Source organism: Natator depressus, chromosome 11, assembly GCF_965152275.1.
Source record: "Natator depressus isolate rNatDep1 chromosome 11, rNatDep2.hap1, whole genome shotgun sequence".
NCBI lineage: Eukaryota > Metazoa > Chordata > Testudines > Cheloniidae > Natator > Natator depressus.
In genome coordinates, this window is record NC_134244.1 from 42,880,441 (window position 1) to 42,902,412 (window position 21,972).

Sequence of the window (21,972 nt, forward strand, 5' to 3'; positions counted from 1 at the left end):
ATGCTTGTATTTTAAGGCAGCGCCTATATGTCTGATTATAAAGGGGTTTCTGTTGCTCTTCTAAAAAAAAAAAATCATAAATGGCCGCACGATTTAAAACCAAAACAAAGCACTCTCGCCGGCCAATTGCTGACTTTTATTCCTTGGGGTTGATTGCCAAGGACTGTTGTAATGAATTAAAAACAAAACAACAACAATAACAACAACAGATTCCGAACTCCACTCGCCCTCGTTTATTGGTAGTTGAGGCTGAACCTCTGTTCATTCTATCGGGAATGCTGGTGTATGAAAATGCCTGTCACACCGCAAGCCCAGGCTTAGGACAGGACTGTCTGCGGACAAAGGGTGAAGGGTATATTCTAACAACTGCAAGCACAGATATTGAGACCGAGGAGCCCAGGTTTATGATAAATTGATACACAGGTAAGCAATTGCATGACAAAATGGAACCTTTAACCATAGATCTGCATTATCGCCTTTAGTCCGAGACTAAATATAACTGGCTAGTAATCTGTGATCTGACTGAAAAATTTGTATAGAAATATGTTTCCATCTACGTTTATAGCAGTATCGTCTTAATGATATGTGTTTTTTTGTTTGTTTGTTTTTTGGTTTTGTTTTGTTTTGTTTTGTTTTAAACGAAACATTTTACAAACGTTCAGGAGAATATATTTGCCCCGGACCTGTTTTTGGTGGTTTCAACTATGGAATGACAATTGAACAAATAAAAGAAAGAAAAACTTTGTCATGTACTGTCACTGCCAAAATACTATAGAGCACCCTATTAATTCGCTGACTTGGACTGCTGGGCAGGGTGTAGCCGGGTTGATCTTTACTGTACGATTTGAAATAAATTCACCGGTAAGGGAGCCTCCACATATGGTTTCTTGAATGCTCTTCGCAGATCCACTCACATACTCACGTATGGTTAGCCTTTGGTTCATACTTATCATTTGGTGCTGTATTTCTATCTGAGCTACTGGTTATTTATTTATTTATTTATTTATTTCAGTCACACATGCTGTTGAAGTACTATTTGCTATTCATACACCAAGAAGCTTTCTTTAAACCTATTTCCATAGTTTGATCAACTGATAAATGAGAGAGCGTGGGAATATTTAGTGGAGGGTTTGGGGTCTAAAACCAATAAAATACAAACAAATTTCATACCTATTTTGCTTAATAAAAGTAAATGGATCTCACAAAAATATGTGTAAACCTTAACTCAACTTTTTGCTGTTTAAAATAGCCAGAACCTCCCACTAAATGCAAAGTTCGTGTTTTAAATAACTTGCTACCTTTTAAAATGTATGAATTATGGAAGATCTTTCCCGATTACACCTATTGAAATGAGCATAATATAACATCCAACCTTTGTGTTGGGTACCAGAAACTCAGAATAAGGCACAGTTGGACAAAATCTGAACAGAAGTCTTTATATCTCTTAGGCAAATCTTCCTTCATTTTAGATGCTCATCCATATTTATGCAGAACAGTGAAAAGACTGAAAGAAAGTTGTTTTGTCAATTGCGTGTGCTCTGCTCGATCAGAACTTAAAGGCAGGGAACATTTTTCTTAGCTGGATGCCTCCAAGCTGCTGGCCTGCCAAGTTAGTCAGTTGAATCCAATTACTGCAAGCAGCATTTCATTTGGCTCGATGGAAGCACTCACTTATAACTTCACCTAAAATTTCAATAATACCTATATTGGGTCCATGCCTGAATAGTTCTAAAGATTTATCCCTGGCAACTTTTTATCAGAGCTCAGATCTCTTTCTTTGACGAAGCTTCGGTAAGATGGTATAAAGCCAACGTCTTTAACCATCAGATGCTTAGAAATACAAATTTCGGATGTTGCTCGCAGTTAGGGTAGAAAATATATCTTTGCAAAATTGGTTGCAAAGTAACCCCTGTCTAGAGTAAGGATGATATCACTGAACTGCTGAAGTGCTGCTGCGAAAAGGATCAGAAGTCGATAATTAATTAGACACAAAATGAAAACTTACCGTATTAATCAACAGCGGATAACAATGACTTGATAACAATATTATGATCTCTCCGGTCAAGAGCTAAGGGGTACCGAATTTATGCTTTCTTCTTACACACTGTAACGTACTATTCTATTTCTAATGAACTCCGTTATAAAAAAAAAATAAGCACTTAAAGTTGACGTACGCCCACGTGAATATATTATATAAGACGTTACCGGGACAGGCCTTGGACCAGGAACCTGGTAGAACATCGTGTGTAATCATGAAGCTCCACTTCCCAAACTCCAGTTTGCCAGCATAAATTAAGGTGAATTGGAGGGGGAATGCTGCATCATATTGGGTTTGGACAGGAACAGAGAAGATTTGGTGGAAAGTTGCAAGCTCTGTTATGTTGTGAGCTATTGGAGGCGCTTCCGTTGGTTGTTCATTAAGTGGTGAGTTATTGCTTTACAAGCCAAAGGTCATTTCAAAGGCTTATGGTTGCTAGATATCGTCTTTATAATGACCTGGGGTTTTTTTGTGCGGGATTTTCTGACACTCTTCATGTTCTCAAATTCCTTAGTCGACACATTATAGAAGGAAATGCAAAATGTTCATTTTGATCCACAAATATTGGTTGTGTGTGTACAGCAGGCTAAATTTCTATCTTAGTTTTCTATGTATCTTAAATAGGGAATTTAAAAGGTAGTTCCAACTGGATTTTTATACCTCTTTCCTAAATTCGTAGATCAGAGCCGGGGGTGGCAGATCTGTACACTAGTGCTGTGCCTTGTTTTTTTCTTAGTGTGACAAACCCGAGATAACCACAGATATACATAATGTATGAGCGCCGTGGTAATGGCGCTGTGGTCCTTCTAGTAAATTTCCATTCTTCTTAGTGTGATGGCTGGACCTGTGCATGCTTTTCCTTACCCATGCGAAATGCATGCAGTTATCACTTACACTGTACAGCGCTAGATGGATTTACATCCTTTTGCGGGGGGGGGGCTACAATTCATAATTGCCATGTTTGCACTTCCTCCCCCTAAGAGGCAAAGAACGTTGGTACAGTAGCTAGTAACTTGTGGAGGTGCTGGAAGCATTAAAGAAGCTATGAGAATGTGGAACTGTTTTTTATTTCGATCTGAGTTGGAGCTATTTTATCAAATGTTCCGCCAAATGGTTAAAAAGCTTTGGGGCTCTGATTACGTGAGCGCTAGACTCACGCCCTGTATGTACTGTATTGTCTGGAAAAGTCGAACAAGGCCTCTGTAAAGTTTTGCCGATGAATCGTATAAAACAAAAGGCTTCTTTTCAAAGTGGTGTTAGTACAGTAAATACATGTGAAGCACCTGTTATCTGTCTAGTAAAAGAGCTAATGTGGAGTTGGAGTCAGAGAGAATTGCTACATAAAAGGCGTGAACTTATTATGATATTTATCAAGAAGGAAGTACAAAACAAAACAGCTTCCACTGAAAGTTCCCACTTTTGTTTCAGGTACGTCCCAACGGATTATCCAAAGGAATCCGAAGATCCTACAAAAAGAGTTAAAGTCAAAAATCAAGAAAAAACATAAGTGTGGTGAGTTTTTACTTTTGTCTCTATAGATTTGTCACCTCTCTTGCTACAGAAGTAGTTGCCACGGATAATTTATCATATGTAAAGAACAAAAATGCTTGAAAGTTTATCTCCCTAGTGTAAGCTAACATACATAACATGGTACCTGATGATCGATTTTCAAATCTATTACTGTTTAATAGCGTTAACCCAAAACTTCAAACACGAAGAATGTTATTACTGTAAAAGCTATTTCACCTAAATAACATTCTTTAAAATGCTGTCGCCCCATTTAAAGTAGCTCATTCCTAAACCTATTTAAACACCAATGGAAAACAAAAAAAGCATTTAATAGAACCACATTCGGACCGATCCTGCTCCCACCGAATGGGAATTTGTCACCATCTTCAGTAGGGCTCTTTAAAAGCCAGTAACATTTTAATGCTGCTTTTATGTACCAAAGGCTGGTTACAAATAGTAATATTAAAGCTCCAAAACAATGTTTCAGGAAGACCTCTGGTTCGCTCAGAAGAACTCTGAAATCGGTCAGATAGAAAGACCAGCATTATGATCCTGATTTACCAATGTTATCAGGTGGCTCACAGAGTCTTAAATCACTGGAAGAGAAACAGAACATACACCTATTAAAACGCGGCTCCCTCTGTGAGCCATTGTGTACAATCTATAACACGAATACATTTCAGTATCAGTGGCAGCCATGGTCAAATTACATCAGTCACTCTTCCCCCACAAAAATTGGGGGGAGGGAGAGTTAATTTCCTGGAAGTCTTCATGTTGCAGTCTATCCGTCCGTTTGGTAAGCTATATTCCAGCAAATCCAAAGACCAGTACGTGATTTGGGGGAGGTGGGGAAGCAGGGTAAAAACAATAACAACAGATAAGCAGAGAGGGGTTCAAAAGTCCCTGGAAACGTGAAGGAAAATAGTCTGTGCTCTGACAAGAGACGCAGTAAAGAAGGAAACTGTTTGACTACTTTATATATATGTCCCCTTCCAGGCTGCAAATAAGGAAAATTTGCGGAGTAGGGAATTCTTTTGCTGGTCTTCCTCCTACGCGTAGCCTGTTTTACCCTTCTGAAAGTGCTAGGTCTTGAGAAGTGTTTTCCTTTTCATTCCTTACTAAAGCGTTTACTGCCATAGTACTAGCAGTCATAAATTTTGTTACAAACCACAGTGACAGGTGCATTGATATGCACCGTGAGAGCTCCGGCTGCTTAATAACCACTCCACTGGCCGCTCTTACTGCCTGTTATTTATTCCGTATCATATTAGATATTGATCCTAAGCAGAATTAAGTGTAGTGGAAGTATTAGTAGAGAACTGCTTAATATGAATGTGTTTGGGTGTCGGATCGAACACAATTGTGAGACTGGAAACTTGTCAACATTTGAGGTTGTTGTATTTTGTGCACACACGTGGGGTGTGTGTGTGTGTAAGTGGAAGAATGGGGTATTTTGTCTAACAATCCTGCATCTCTTATATCTAGTCTGATTTCCAGATATAACTGTATGAGGCGTAGTAGCTTCCAAGCGTTTGGAAAACAGAGACAGGACAAAGAGCGCCATTACCATCTGTAAAGTATAACGGTTCAGATGAGGTTAACCTCTCCGGATAGTAGGAAGGGAAACTCGAAACACAGACATGGGTACTTTGTGGTTGCCTAGCCCTACTGCATTTCAGTCCACCCCCCACAACGCTAGCAAACCATTTGGAGGTTACTTTGCTGCAGACTGTCTTTGGCCAAACCAAGAAGTGTTGAGCCCGTGCTTTTGGTGTTACATACAAAAACATCGCCTTATGCATTGCTCTTGTAAAGTCAAAAAGTGTAAAGATTTAAAAAAAAAAAAAAGATCTAAAAGATGAGCCACCAAACAGTTGAGCATTGTCCGTGTGATTTATGGCCCATTGCCTCCTTTTTAGGTTCAAGCAGAGTTCACAAGTAGTTGGTATTTCAGAAAAGAAATAAGGCTTTTAACAGTTTTTCAGTAATATTGTTTCTTAAGATTCTATGTATTCTTTTGGGGACTACATTTTATTTTGTATATAAAAGAATAGGCACAATCCTGTGTTGTGTTAACAAAATGCTTCAGTCCAGACTATGCCTGAAAATGTAAATGATAAAGGTAGAAAATTATTAATTGAGTGGATTATTTGCAAAAAGTAAATTATGAAAGACAGTTAAACCATAGATAGCCTAGTCTGGATCGTTGTATTTTCTTAGCACTCACAATAATCTTCACTTATTACTTCTTAGGCCTCTGGTTACTGCATTCTTCAGGATGGGGTTGGGGCGAAGCCGCAGGTTTTCTGCCCCTACCAGCTTCCCAAAGAGTTATCAGCCCATGTTGATGAAAGAAAAGAACTCCTCTGGTGAAGCTGTATTTAAGATCAGATGGCAGGATAAACAATTTAAAGTGACCTCGAATTTTCGTTATTTTAGTTCAGAATAGATATTATGGTAACTTTTAGAAAGAGAATGCCAATGCTACTTAGTTATAGCAATTACTATTGGGGAAGCAGCAGACAAATAAAATTAAAGGTAACATATTACTAAAGCTTTGCATAAATATTGACTGAAGAATAACAATTAACAGAGACTGCTTTAATATTTTAGAAACACTTTCCTGTAATATGTTAATATGTTTATACAATAAAGAGAGACGCCTGAGATTTTCTCAAATACAGGCTACATTGTCAGGTGAAATATTCCCTACTTTATTTTGCTAGACGGGATAAAAGATGCAATTTTAAAAGAAGCATAAAAATACTAAAGGTACCAGTAGAGAAGTTGTATCAGCCATATTATAGCATTTATCAAAACTACGTGTTAATTCCCATCTTGTAAGCTATAAAATACAGATTTACATTCAACAAATTGTATATAGCTTTTGTATCCGAGTAAAAATATTGATTATATGGAGAACTTTTCATTTGGCTACATTTTCCAGACCCAGCAGTTTGATAGGAAAATACTGAAATCTGAAATAAGTTTTGCATGCTAGTACATAAGCAAAACATGGTTTGTAATGAAAGCCAAACCATATAAATGGTCTCAGATTGATTCGATTGACAAGAACTAACAAGAAACGTTGGGTGAAAGATTTTGAGCAGGGTAAAATTAATCAAAGAGTTAAGATAGGGTAGCTGACCTAAGCGTTTTTCTTTATAGTGCAAACTTAAGTTACTGAATGGTGTTAGTTATACTTTAACTTCCTAGGAATCTTTCAAGGAAAAAAGAGGCAGAATTTACAATAGAGATGGAATTTTCTATTTTTTTCAGGTTCTAATTCGGGTTCAATCCATCATGTCATCTGGGGCTCTTTCACACTTTTGCGCCTGCGTGCCCAGAAAAAAAAGGGGGGAGGGAAAGTAGGGAGTTGGGTTAATCTTTATACCAAAATGGTATAGGAGGGTCACCAATCATGCATATTATGGATAAATATATACACATATATGATAACAAAATAAATGATAATATGACAGTGCAGCCGGAAAAACAAAAGAGAGAGAAAGAGAGAGAGGTAAATGTGGTTTTAGCACACATTCTGGGAAACACAGGGAAGGAAAAATGTATAGATATAATACACTAAAGAAATACAGTAGTTAATTCATTTCCGTATATCTGGGATTTTTAAACGCTCTAAAGTTATACTAGAATGATACTGGGGGACAATGTAACCGCACAATTTTCACTGAAAGCCTAACACATTTATTTTTAATGGTTCAGGTGTATTGAGGTAAACGTATTAAGCGTCAGTTCAAAGTTTAAAAAAACTAGAACAAGAGGAAATTAAACACATCCTGAAATATGTTCCTAACGTCTGGGCGATTGTTCGCACATTATATCCGCCATTATCAGAGGATCTGTTCAGATTTTAAAGAGATGGGGCCCAATGCTCATCCCTTCACTTAGGTGATTTGATCTATGCTTTTTGGTTAGAGAGAAAAAAAGACTTTGAGGCATCTGTCTGACTATTCAACTAGATTAGGATTCTTTTAAAAAGTATTTAATGTATTTTTCACCCATTTTATGTTCAGTGTAGATTCTCAGTCAAGTTAATCCATAGTCTCCCTCTTTCTTGAAGATAAAAGATCTGAAAGGAAAGCGTGTGCAATTTACAGATGAAGGGTCTGAAAGGAATCTGTATACTAGCCAAATCTTAGCATGTCTGAGTGTCAAAGTATAGGATGAGTGAATGAGTTCGTGTATGTGAGTCTCTATGTAAGCATGTGAGGGAGTGTGTTTGTAAGGGGTGTGTGTGGCTAAAGGAGATGTCTGCCTTCCTGATACTAGGGAGGGTTTTACAGCCTTCCTCTGCATGTGGAGCGGTGGTCACTTGCTGGTTTGAACTGGAGTAAAAGGCTGATTCTCTGTAACTTGAAATCTTTAAATCAACATTTGAGGATTTCATTATTCAGCCGGAGATGATGGGCCTGTTACAGGAATGGGAGGGTGAGGTTCTGTGGCCTGCCATGTGCAGGAGGCCAGACTAGATGATCAGGATAGTTCCTTCTGGCCTTAAAGTCTACGAAATCACACCAGTTCTTCTCAATTAAAGTTTCTTTTGTCTCTCGCTGTTTCCCCATAGGTGGCTTCCTAGGCAGTGAGTGGCCCAGGCCGACCACGTGAGCCGCTGGGACCTAGTCAATGTTATCTGAGCAGGGTCCCCAGGCCTTGGTGATCCCAGAGAGAAAGATGCAGAAAACCGCTTACTACGATAACTCGGGGCTCTTCGGGGGCTACACGTACAGCAAAGCCGACGCCTACAGCTACAGCTCGGCCCACCAGCCTTATACACAAGCCGCCCTGGACACAGACTACCCGAGCTCCGCCTGCTCCATCCAGAGCTCGGCTCCCATCCGAGCCCCAACTCACAAGAGCAGCGAGCTGAATGGCAGCTGCATGCGGACCAACGGCGGCAGCCAAGCAGGCAGTCAGCCCCCTGGTATAGGCGAGCAGCAGCAGCCGCCTGCGCTGCCGCCTTCCTCCCCACCGAACCCCACCAGTGCGGCCCCCCCGAAAAAAACCAAAGGCGGCCCCAATTCCTCCAGCTCTTCCACGGCCACCATTAGCAAACAGATCTTCCCCTGGATGAAAGAGTCCCGGCAGAACTCCAAGCAGAAAAACACCTGCGCCGCTTCAGGTACCCGACACGCTCCCCTCCCTGGGGTCACCCCTTCACGTCCCCCTCAAGTCCAGCTGTCCCTGGTTCTGCTAAGCAGCACACTGATCAGCCTGGCCAGAGCCCCTCCCCAGCGAGGCAGAGGGGCCAGTGAAGCACGGGGAAAGAGTGACCCTAAAATCTTTGACGTGCTCGACTCTGTGGCTTCTGGCATAGTTGAGTGAGGGGCTCCTAAGCCAAGTCCTCTGCAGCTGGGGGCCTGTTTCACTGTAAATAACAACTCTGTCCATTAGAACGCGAGTTCGCGGGATGCTTCGGTCCCCTGCGCTTTGATCGAGGCTTTTCGGGGAGGCGATGCAGTGCTACAGGGAGGGGCCACTGGACTTATGGTTTGCAGTCCCGCTGGCCATTCGAGCCCGTCTGACGTGCAGAGGAAAACAGCATTTCCTCGCCCTCCGTCTAAACGCTTCAATTTGTCCTTTCTCCCTGACTCCGAAATGGCTTCTAGTACGGAGCCTTTAGAAATGTAGACAGCACAAGCACTGAAAACCACGTACTCCTAACACTCATCCCTGGAAAGGTCCCCAATCTTTTTTCCAGTAACGGGAGCATCTCTTCTGATTTGAAAGCGATAAAGCCAATCCCCCGTCTGTTTTACTCTTGCTAGCAGTTCTGCTGGTTTAAAATCCTGCCATTTGGCCTTTGCTCTGGTTTGGGATAAAAGAAAGGGGGACCCCTCATCCCTCCCCCTCTTTCTCCATTCAGCTAAATTGAGACTATTCAGAAATCCCCCAATGTCTAATTTACTTTCACCCCTTTTATTATCCACTATTGCTAATTACTAATGACTTCCCCCGCCTCTGGTGCTTCAGAATCCGGATAAAGAATTCGGATTAAGTATCCGGGTAAAGTAGCCTGGCCTGCTCCCATTTGAAGCAATACGAGTTTTGACGTTGTGCAAATTGGGAACGGGAGTTGGGTCTAGTAGTAAAAAAAAAAAAAAAAAAGAGAGAGAGAGAGAGACCCGTGGACAGAGGGACTTGGATATGATGCCACCAAAGTCTCTCTGAAGGGTACCTCAGGGTGCTCATACTCAGGGCATACTTATCAAAAGCTGGAATAGTGTGTAGCTCATCGTTAATTAATGTGATATGAAAGGGGGTTATACTGAAATCATCAGCAATCTCTGACACACTCTTTCCCTTAAAACGGTCAGTACTCTGCCCATTAAGTCTCATTTTACTTTGAATTCCAATTTGGTAATATCTGAAGGGCTATGTTACATCAACTACGCATCGGTGTGGTAAATATACACCCTTGGAAGAGAGCAGGGGAAAGCAAAACCAAAGTACACGGGATTTGATCCGTTTCTAGTCAAACCACTGGCACAGGTTCGGAGTGACTGAGTCTGCATAGACAGGACAGGCACACAGCTCCAGTTCCTGACAAGAGCCGGGTCATTTACCTCGTCGGAACTGGGAGAGTGGCTTGTGTTGGTTTGGTTTGTAAAGAACGAGCTTTAGAGCACTGGCCCGTCCTTAGCGGGCTGCTGTGTCAGGGTCTATACAAGAATCACCCTTTCTTTGTTTCTCTTCCTTCGGCAGGAGACAACTGCGAAGATAAAAGTCCCCCCGGCCCGGCTTCCAAGCGAGTCCGCACCGCCTATACCAGTGCGCAGCTGGTGGAGCTGGAGAAGGAGTTTCATTTCAACCGCTATCTCTGCCGCCCACGCAGGGTGGAAATGGCCAATCTTCTGAACCTGACGGAGCGCCAGATAAAGATCTGGTTCCAGAACAGGAGAATGAAGTACAAAAAAGACCAGAAAGCCAAAGGGATCATGCACTCTCCTGTAGGACAGTCCCCTGACCGAAGTCCACCCTTAAGTGGCCCAAATCACGTAGGATATTCCAGCCAGCTTCCAACTGTAAATAGTCTTAGCTATGATGCTCCTTCGCCAACATCCTTTGCCAAATCACAGCAAAACATGTATGGCCTGGCTGCTTACACAGCACCTCTCAGCAGCTGCTTACCCCAGCAGAAACGGTACCCGGGAGCAGAGTATGACCATCACACCATGCAAAGCAGCGGCGGCTTTGCCAATCCCAATCTGCAGGGCAGCCCCGTTTATGTCGGCGGTAATTTTGTTGATTCCATGCCAGCTCCTGGCCCAATGTTCAATATCGGCCATCTTTCTCATCCTTCATCTGCTAGCGTGGACTACAGCTGCGCTGCTCAGATCCCAGGCAACCATCACCATGGACCTTGTGACCCTCATCCTACATACACAGATCTTACTTCTCACCACACAACTCAGGGAAGGATTCAGGAAGCACCCAAACTAACGCATCTGTAGTGGACCGGGACGGATTGAGGGAGCGAAATGTACTCACGTTTAAATTACCTCACTTTTCTGACGTTACAGTGTTACTTTCCTCTGAGCGCCAACAGTATTAGTGGATTTCTCTCCCCTAACAGCCACATTCTTTTTTTGCGACTCTAAATAAGTCAGTGAAAAGGATCCTTTCTTTTGTAGCTGTTTAAAGCATGACAGTGCAATATACTGCAAACCAAGGGGCTAATAATCTGGTAATGATGTACTTGAAGGTAAGTCTTATAGATCAATTAGTAGTAGCAGCGCGTCATGCTGAGGTGTTTTTAGACCAATTGTGAACGATGGGATCTTGCCTGCATATAAACTTATTTCAGAGAAGTTAATTTATGAATTCTTCAGTAATGTAAGGATTGCATTGGACTAAATGATATGTATTTATTGTTTTAAGCGAGACTTTTTTTTGTATCACTGATTATTTATCCTCGTCTTACTGTATTTATGTGGATATTTGTAGAATTTATTCACCATAACTTCGGGAGATTGATTCAGGTCCCTGGTGACTATTGCATTTCACCTATTTAGTATATTTGGTCTGAACTAGTTGAGAGAGTAGTTTTGAACAGTTGTAACAGTGGCTGGTGTTTGTAGTTTATGTAAGGATTAATTAAGACTGTAAGTCTTTAATAGAGTAAAACAAACTGTGGCATCACACAAATAGCCCTTATGCATTTTTATAAAGTGTATTTATTTCAAATTGTCTGGGGCCGTTTGAACATCTATTTAGATTTAAAAAATAAGCCACTTTTTAAAGTTGGAAGTGTGTCTGTTTTAATAATGCAAGCTGCAAAGCGGAACACTCGGCCATTTTGTTTCTGATAAACTTCTACATACAAAAACCTCCGAGAGGTTGGCATTTATTTATTGATTCGCTATCTCTTGCACACATTAATTCGGTGGGCTATTTTGTTGGTATTACATTCTAACTATCTGAAATAGAAAAAGCTTAGAATGCAAAAACAAAACAAAACAAAACAAAATAGAAACCGTCTAATAGTGATAATTTAATTAGGGTTTCCATAGCAATCCGAGCTGCAGCTGCCCGTCCCCTTTGTTATTTATACTGTTGTCTTTATATTAACCATAAATCAATTTTTTTAGACATCATTGGAAGCCCGAGCTTAATTTCGCGCATTTAAAAAAAATGAAAGAAAATTGACAATCAAATATATACAAATGAAAGGAAGCCGCTAAGTGTAGAAACTGAGGTACAGTAGTAGGTAAACAAACTATTCCACAATAGCTTTCAGTTAGGAAAGTTATCTCCATCCGCGTAATCTTCTGTAGCAGACACTGATACATTCCTTGTGAAAACAAATCTTACTGCCATTAACAGAATATTTCATAAAAGAAACAAACATCTTGTTTCCTCCTTTTTATTTACATAACGGTGTTTAATCTCTTGCCGGATTTACAACGATTTTGTAAACGTAGAAATGGTATTAGCAAGGTTAGTAACCAGACATGTCCTTCCAGGAAGACGTTATTCTTACCGCCTTTAAAAATGTTCAGTTAAGATTCAGATCTTCTGTATTCCCAGCAAAATCGTCCCGACGCATCACTTTTTAGTTTGACAAGTAACTGCCGCCCCTGCGCCATCCCCTGATGACAAGACCTGGAATTCCTAGTGTGAGAAATATTTAACTCCGAGAGTTCTGGTCAACACGGGAAATCTTTATTTTCCCATCGTTGTGTTTCGCTGGACAACAATGCTTCGAAATATTATTTAGTTTTCCCTCTGTGTTGTTTTTAAAATGTCACGTTACGCTGAGAAAAGAAGTGTATCCTTTTGTTACGTTTCAACTTTTACCCCAGCAGATTTGAATATACGTGTTGTAGATCTGTAAACAAAACAGAATAAATTACTTTGAGCGAAGACATATTTTAACCACTTCGAGACCTACCATTGTTTTCTATGACACACACATCGATTATTTCGTCAGAGTTAAGCTATTAATATTTTAAATAAATAATCAATAAAATAAATAGTAATGAACTCTATTCGTGAATTATACAGATCCAATGCTTTGTGTTACAGTTCGCAGGGAATAGATCAAAAACTGAACTGGTACATGTAGATTAGTTTTATGTTCTTCAGGCTAAAGTATATTTCACGTCATCCGCCTATAAATAAAAAATGCATAATCAGTGTATTCCAGTTGGCATTTTATAGTATCTTATGTTACTCAACGTGCATCTTCTGAGTCTGCGGGTGTCTACAATCCAAGTGTTGTCTACTGTTTAATGTTTTATGGGCTAGACTTCACATAGTGTCTGGGCTGGGTTATATTATTATTAGTTCATTTAAAATTCATGTAACCAGGGAAATTATTATAAATACACTTCCCCTTTAAAAAAAAGGGGATTGAAGAAATTGCTTTAGAATAAAAACATAATGTTACCGGTGAGCACTGGTATATCATATCTTTGTATGTCCTGGAGGCAAAGCTTGCAAATCTCTTTCTCCGAATGTTCTGACTGTTGTGTGTGGGAGGTGAGGTGGGAGAGGGGTCATGTGATAAATAAATTCCGTTTCTTCTGGTTTATTCTGGTAGAGGCAAATCTGATGCAACTGCGATAGAACCCCATGGTCACAACCTAATTATGGGAAGTAATGTTACCTTGTCTAAAGTGTTGGCATTTTTACAGTGTTTGTACAAGCACCAGCAATCTAAGAGAGAGACACTTTGGCATAAGCCCTCCTTTTCCTTGGCCCGCAGTTTAAACCTTCATAAATTATACAACCCGCTTTCACTTTCAACATGCATTCAGTTCCCTTTGAGCCTGCAATTAGTTTTTTGAGCCATGGTAACCTAAATGAAACAAAACACGAGTGCAAGGGCTGAGCTGTGTGAGGCTCCAAACCTTCATTCATTTCCAGGAATGAACCCCCCTCCCAACCCCCCGCGAAAGCAATAGCCTAAGAGCAGCAAACCAGGTCAGGAAGGCTGAAGTTGGTCTTTCAATTCCTGTCGGCATCATTTCAATAACGCCTGGTACAGTGACAGTCACAGACAATTCATCAGCCCTGAAAATTCATTTCTAAGCGGGGCCAAACAACCCCTTCTGACGTGCTACTGAGAAAGAGACAAAGATGGCTTCGTTGTATGTCAGGCTACTTAAAGTCTGACCCGAAGCCCATTGAAGTCGATGGAACGACTCCCATTGACTTCACTTGCCTTTGGATCAGGCCCCAATGAGTTTATTATAATAGCGCTTGCTGTTTATTTGTTTCATTAAAAATGGCATTCAAAATAACAACCAGAGAAACTGAGAGTTTTAAACAAATAACCCGAACCTAATCAGTGACTGTGCCTGCTATCTCTGCTGGGGTATTCATTGAGCGAAGGGGGGCGATTAATTTGATAGGGATTAATTCCTGCTAAAGGAAGATATTTAGTGTGGAGCTGACGGAACAATGTGACCTCTATTTAAGCGTTTTGATTGTGGAGACCTCTTGTGATTAGTAATAAACTAAAGTAAAAGGTTTAGAGCCAGATCCTAGTCCACTCACCTGGGGAAATCCTGGCCCCACTGAAGTCAATAAATGGGACCTAAAAAGCTCCTTTATTTTTGAATGTAAGAAGCAGGTAACCTTCTGTCCAGTATAACCCACTTATTATTTACCATTTCAAACGAAGCTGTGCACTGGAAAAAGAACTCCGAAATTACACCTTGAAGTACCTCCTCCCTGGGTGGTTTTTTTGATTATTTGTTTTTTTGTTTTTGAATTACACACTGTAGTTAGGTTTCAGAGTAACAGCCGTATTTAGTCTGTATTCGCAAAAAGAAAAGGAGTACTGTGGCACCTTAGAGACTAACCAATTTATTTGAGCATAAGCTTTCGTGAGCTACAGCTCACTTCATCGGATGCACTGTAGTTAGGCGACCTCAGTGGTCATAGAAACACTGAACTGAATGGGATATTCCTGTATGCTGAGGCTGACTTAAAGGCTGGACTGGTGCTTATCATCACTTATTATGCTCAATGCTCTTTTCGCTGTAATAATATTTTCTATCGGTACAAAGACTGCTCAGAGTCCTGATCGCCACAAAGCTACAGGAGAACGATCACGGAGCACACGTAACTAGTTTGTACTATTCTGATACACAGCCATCCAGTTAGACCCCGAAAACTCCATTAGCATCCACAGAACAAGGTAAAAGAAAACGAGAACCTGCCTTTAAACCATATCATGGAAAAATAAAGACAGATACCCTTTGTGCGTTACCAGCAAATGCCTTTGAATGTAGGGACTGTAAAGATCAACTCTCTCTCCCCCCGCAAAGATCATTTATACCAGAGAAAGAATTGGTGTCTGAGGCTCTACGGGCTGGTAATAACCAGTCACTCTGCAAGATATTTAGCATGCCTACTGACCACCTTCACTAAGCGTTATTCCCTTCGTCCCACTTGATACGGCTCCTACGCAGCTCACATTCAACAGAGGGACCCTTGCAAAAGCAGCAGACTTTTCTGCAAAGCCCTGGAAAGCAGCTAGTTAGTTTAAATGTCCTCTCGGTTGGGGGACGGGGTAAGGGTTAGAGAAAAATTCTGGAGACTAAAATTTCTGTAAATGACCACATGACCTATCTGTATTTGACAAAGCTCGGAGAAATACCTATCTGTATATCCAACCTTTTGGCTGGGGACTTTGTCATAATCTCTGTGCTAATAGCTCTACATCGTTTACTTTAATATTTTATAGGCACAATTCCTGTAATTTGTTGTTTGGAAATAAATGTGGAAGTGGTATTCTTTATATCCCGGTATCCTGTCTGTCACGTGGTCCTCTTCTTCTGGAAACCCTTTCTTTCTGTTTGTATTTGGTAGTGCATCTTAAAATGGTCAGTAGGAAAATACAATGCAAGCCCATAGAAAAAGAAATAATGCATGAAACAGTTATCTCATATAGGTGACGCGGGGAACCTTATTTCCCCCCAGATGATTTTATAACCGGTGTCTGATGCCTGTATCTGTTTTAGAAACATCACTAAAATGTCTACAGTTGCAGGGTTCATCATACTTTGAGTCTCCTTCCGATGTATTTATGATTAGCTCCCTAGCTTGCTCGTTAGGAGAACGCATCAGTAACAGCCTCACACTAAAACTGGCGGGAGCTCTCCAGATTTGAAAGCCCTGGCTTTTCAAAGCCATTCTGCCACTCCCGCATTATGTTTGCACACTCTCTGGCTTGCAAGCTGCCGTTCCTTTTCAATGCTAAGGCCCCGTGGACTGCTGGAACTGGCTCCTCTGGTGCTGGAACAGACTTCGCAACCCTCTGAAAAGGCTGCAGCAGATTTGGCACGGACTCAGGTCTAAGGGATGGACGTGGCAAGTTTTGGCGAATGGAGTTAAAATAGCAGGAGGGATCAGGGTAAAATAAATATCAAATCATTTGCACAGCAGCAACATAAAGAGGAAGCTGGAGGGAGACAACCCTGCCAAACAAACAGTCTTAAAAATCTATCTATTAAGAGTGTGCCAATAAGGTCAGGGTTGCAGAGCTGGCATGCAAATCGCTGTAAAACCCTGCAAAAGTTATTGATGTAGAAGGGGCTAATTTTAAAACCCCGGTAGTGAATTGTTTGTAAGTAATAAACCAGCGCACAAAGCAGACTTCCTTGCACTCAGTCAGCCCGGTGGAAAACCAAGGAAACCATCTGACATTGATTGGAAGGTAGATTCATGAGCAAAAGTTAATTCAGCGAGAATTAAACAAGAACAAAGGAACATATAGCAAAAAAGGGTCACTGTTAGGGCCCAATCTTGCTCTCCGGATTTATGCTAATAACTCCACTCAATCCGCTGAGCTCAAGCATGATTTGGCCCTGGCTGATCCACATTCTGCAATATGCAAATTGTTGAAATTCTGCCTTCTGGTTCAAATTCTGCAACAGACTAACTTGGCTCTTGCTGGTAAAGAAAGATGTCTGAGCAGTTAAATAAAAGCTGGAAGAAGAAGAAGAAGAAAAGAGACAAGGACACTCAATTTTAGTTCCTGTCTCTTTATATTTCCAAAGACTGCCAATAATAAGACACAATGAAAGCCACCGCAAATACTCTATAGTCTCAGAAGAACTGCAGTAACGCTGGGTCTATCCAAGGGAACGTTGGAAATCCCTCGCTAGGAACAATAGCTCTGTGGCAGACAGGCGGCAGGAAAAGCCGGTTTCTTCTACTTGTACAATTAGCGGGCCGTGTTGGTTGGCTCTAGGACCACGTGCTATTATATATTTATGAACCCACAACCTATATTTTTAAAAGTCGGGAGATGGGCTCGCCCAGAGTTACGTTGGCCCCTGGCACTTCTGGAGACTAGATATCAATATAATCACTGAACAGACAACAACTCTCCATTACCAAGCGAGCAGTTGCAGTGGGCAGGCTGTGGTCCTTGCTGGGAGCGGGACTGGCGGGGGAGGAAGGGGGGATTGGTTCTATTAAGAGTTCATCAATCACACAATGTGCACTTTTCACTCGACAGCGGTTCCTCCTACTTCAGCTCGAGTCTGGGCCAGCTGGGATTCAACCAGAAACCGCAGCCGGAGGAGACAGAAACCGAAGCTCAGAACACCGCAATCTAATATTCACGGGCTGACGCTCGGCATTCAGCTTCCAGCAGGGAGGATGCAACTGAATCCTTTAGTGACAAAAAACGAAATGCAAAAAGTGACCCTGTGGTCGGGGTAACAGCCTCCTCAGACTTTGTGACCCCTCCTCCCCCCGGTAATCTTGCCCCTGAAGGCAATACACAAGTATGCCCAGGATAAGCAAGATGGGCTTTGTCTACTTTATTTCGATTCAAAGCCATTATAGGTTCTATGAACTTCTAAGTCAGTGATTCTCAGGCAGGGGTACAGAGAGGTCTTCCAGGGGGTACGTCCACTCATCTAGATATTTGCCTAGTTTTTCAACAGGCCACATGAAAAGCATGAGTGAAGTCCCTACAAACTAAAATTTAATGCAGACAGTGACTTGTTTATACCTATCCATATACTATACACTGAAATGTAAGTACAATATTTATATTCCAATTGATTTATTTAATAATAATAAGGTAAAATGCAAAAGTAAGACATTTTTCAGTGATAGTGTGCTGTGACACTTTTGTATTTTATGTCTGATTTTATAAGCAAGTAGTTTTGAAATGAGGCGAAACTTGGAGGTACAGTAGACTGGAAAGATTGAGAGCCACCGCTCTAAGCGACAGCTCTGAGAACATCTTCATTGGTTCATATTTTCCTGCCCCCCATCTCACCTACAAAAACAAATCTGGAATTCAGCCAGAAGGATTTAGCACACACGATTTCATTAAAACGTTTTCCTTAATAAAACCCCCAAACTTTTGGGTACTTAATTAAGGGGCTCACATTCATGTACAGAAGTGAAAACGCTTAATTAGTCAATTAATTAATTAATTCTAGTTTTGCCTCGCAAGCTCCCTGGTGGAAAAATTGTAACTGGACTTGAAAATAACCATAGCTGTTAAGAGTAATTTAAAAAAAATCTTCCCTAGAGGTACAGGCTCTGTGCTATTGCTTCAGGGCAGGGAGTCCCACGAATCTACACCGGGGCTTGGCTCTGATCAGCCTAAAGTACTTTGTGGCGTTTCTTTAACATAAAATAAAATAAAGGAATTTGTCAATGTAGGAACAATCCAACAAATATGTATATGTATATGTATATGTATGTATGTATGTATGTGTGTGTGTGTGTGTGTGTGTGTGTGTGTGTGTTAGCTGACCATTGTAAAGTGAGATTTTTGCATTATCTCACTGTCACAGGGTGACCTGTTGCCTTTAAAAGGGAGGGGAATCGAGTGCACCTGTGACTGGTTACCTGCTGTCCAGTTGGGCTTAAGGGAAAGCACCTGGGCCTTATAAAGGGGGAAGGGGCATGGGGGTGAAGAAGAGGAAGACAGTAGAAGGAAACAGGAGAGGAGAACTGCGTGGTACAGTGAAGTTGTAGAGCGTTCGAAGTCTTTTCTAGGGCTATAGCGAATAGAAGGTGGTAGGAGAGTCTGGCCTTTCAGGGACCGAAATATACCAACCAGGTAGGCTGGGAGTGGCTTCCCAAAGCAGGGAAGAACATGGGTGTAGCTCGAAGGCTTGGATCCCCTCTGGGGGAAAGAGGAGAAACCCTAGTCTGCGTTGAAACAACAGGGGGGAAAGAGGCTGGGTGGGAAGGCTGGAGAATGGAGGTTTCCCATCTGGGTGTAGGGGAGAAGCCCCAGGATTTAGTGTTGGTGTGAACAGTAATATAAATAGATTCAGTAGGGGAGTGTCTTAAGGCCTCTGGAGTAGTGGAGTTTATTTAAGGAGCCCTAGAAAGGGTAAACCGAAGTAGGTGCTACAGAGTCATGCTTGGCTAGCAGGGGTGCTACAGGGCAGGTGTGCTTCTTAGCACTCCACTAACAGGACTCTCCCATGTCATTAAGCCATTGGTTCCCAGGACTTGCCCCACTTAATCTTTCCTACAGATGTTTATAAAGTCCATGTAACATGATGAAGGAAAGCAAAGACTCCGAGTCACCAGCCCAGGTCTTATTTCAGTGACACTGATGAGAATTACTGGGACTTTCCCTATTTATGCATAACAGGATAGTTTCTGAAGACAGATTTTCCATCTATGCGTGGGAGGTTCTCCGTTAATCTTCCCATTTCACCTTCAGCTGTCACATTCAGGGGGGAAAAATCCTCTCCAAAGCCTATCAAAACGGCTCAGAAGGTCAGCCGAGGGAGACTGATACAACTTCCTCAATCGGAAGAAGTAAACTGCCTTCACAGGGCATCCATGTTTTTCCTGGAGCTGAATTTGGATTCCACTAGGATGACTTCATCTTTGCTAATGTCAGTTGTCCAAATGTAGTCCTTACTTTATCCAAAACTTTCCGAAACAATCTACCGCCTCCACTGCGTTTCAATTTCTTTTCCCAAATACCACTATTAACCTTCACAGGCTGGAACCTATAATGTGCTTGTACACCAGCGCCACAACAATTCAGAATATCGGCAAATGTTGCTGAAATGTTTATCATTAGCTTTTCATATCTACCCCTCATGAAACGTACATGGTCAGTTTTTCTGGAGAGCCACTTGAAAACATATTCCCAAGAGTATTTTCAAATGAGAATGTGTGTGACACAGTATAGATCTAGATCCATCAGTAACTGTCTCTAATAAACAACTTCTGTAAAAATAAAATATCAGACAGTAAGCTGGGAGAATCCAAGTGCATATCTGGACTAGGGCTTTCACTTCCTAGATTTCATGGAGAATCTATTGTATCTACGCTAGTGTGGTGTAAAATTTCCTCAGCGCTTTTCTAGGTCACACTTAAATAATCATAGTGTCAATATAGGTTATGATATTGGAACCATCAAGGATGACAGGGCAAGGAAAGCACTTTTCTTTCATCTGGCACCTGGAAAATGTAAGTTTTCCTCTGGAGAAAAGGATTCAAACAGTCATCCTGGAGGGGGAAAAAAAGGAGAATGGACAAATGGGTCAAATTCTGAAGTCCTCTGACTCTCCTTGGGAAAGCTACCTTTGACTTTAGTGGAGGTGTGCTTGAGCAGTGCCAACACTTTTTATATATGTGCCTTCACTCCAACGGTTTGTCAGACTTTCTTTATTTTATGTTACTATTCATGAATCCATCTTGGCTTTGGAGTGAATTCCTTTACGTGACTTGTGTTTGAGAAGACTACTGGCGCCATTGTTCGCACCCTTACCTAACATAGTTTGGTTTAGGCTAGTTCTCTGCGTGGGTGGTGCAACGGCGCACTTGAAGGCCAGATTCCACCTATTCTGGACAAATGCCAGGACTTCACCCAAACGGTCTTCTCTGGGCTGTGCCAGCTACTCAATAAGCCTGCCAGAAACTGTGTGCCCAGTGGCTTTCCAAATCCACACTCTTAGCCGCCCTAGCACTCCCTACGGACACTTCCTTTCCCCCAGCTGTAAGATTCCCTTCTCCATCCCTGAACTTCCCAGGATTCTTTTCCAGACAACCCCCTTTTAGGAAACCCCCGTGCTTGCTTGGAGCTGCGGAGCACCTCCGACTCCCATGAAAATGCCTTTTTCCAAAAACTCTTTTGATCTCAGTGAACTGTGTCTGGGAAGTTTATACCAGACAGGTGTGTTGACCCTCATTGTCACCACAGTCTGGATTTGAATGGACACAAAGCCAAAAACTAAATTTCCTGACCACACATCAGCTGGTGGCCTCAGTTGGTTAAATACATTTTTTTTCTCGGCTCATAACGATCGAGTTCATAGCTGGATCCGCTTCAAACTGAAATATGACACTCTCATTATGGTAAATCACTGACAACACAGTTTGTAACTGTTAAAAGAGGACTGTCAGTGGGTATTCAGGGAAAATCTAATCCACGAATGTGTTCACAGTAACCAAAAACTTGGTTGGTTGGTTGGTTTTTAATGTAGTTGTGTTTTTTCTAACTGCAGTAACTCTTGATTTAACTGCACCACAAAAACGTTGATCAACATAGTGGTCCAGTGTCCCTGCAATATTTTATTTTAGAAAATGTTGACTTAGGAAAAATATAATCCAAAACACTTCTGTTTTTCTGCCATCTGTGCATTAGAAAAGGACAAAACTGATGTTAAATAAATTTCAGCCCCAACTGTGATTGAGTTGAAAGCTTAAAAGCAAAGGTTTGTGAGAGAGAATGGGGCAGAGCTCTAACTGTTCTACTGTTAGAATGGCCAGCTACTGAACAAACCCAATCGTTCAGGTGAATGGATACTGGGCCTTTTGGGGGGAGGGGGGAAGAGACAAACTCTTTGGGTTGTTGCTGCAAATCGCAGGAATTTTCCTTTTTATTGAAGAGGAAATAATAAAGTCCTTATTTTGAAGGGTTGAAGTTGGCTAAGCTTTTCAATGGA

The 21,972-nt window shown here is 41.5% G+C and overlaps 1 protein-coding gene across 4 annotated transcripts in view; it reads left to right on the forward strand.

Moving 5' to 3' along the window:
- HOXD3 (homeobox D3) overlaps window positions 1-13,454 on the forward strand; it is a 37,034-nt gene extending 23,580 nt beyond the window's left edge. For 3 of the 4 annotated variants that reach the window (XM_074967639.1, XM_074967638.1, XM_074967637.1), the window contains 4 exons: window positions 3,467-3,550; window positions 8,136-8,690; window positions 10,274-11,273; window positions 12,599-13,454. In XM_074967639.1, coding sequence (XP_074823740.1) covers window positions 8,195-8,690; window positions 10,274-11,022 — 1,245 coding nt within the window. In that variant the 5' untranslated portion in view covers window positions 3,467-3,550; window positions 8,136-8,194 and the 3' untranslated portion in view covers window positions 11,023-11,273; window positions 12,599-13,454. Of the gene's footprint in view, window positions 1-1,776; window positions 2,425-3,466; window positions 3,551-8,135; window positions 8,691-10,273; window positions 11,274-12,598 lie in introns of those variants that run through there. The other variant, XM_074967640.1, reaches the window with a different exon arrangement.
- Window positions 13,455-21,972: the final 8,518 nt, after the last annotated feature.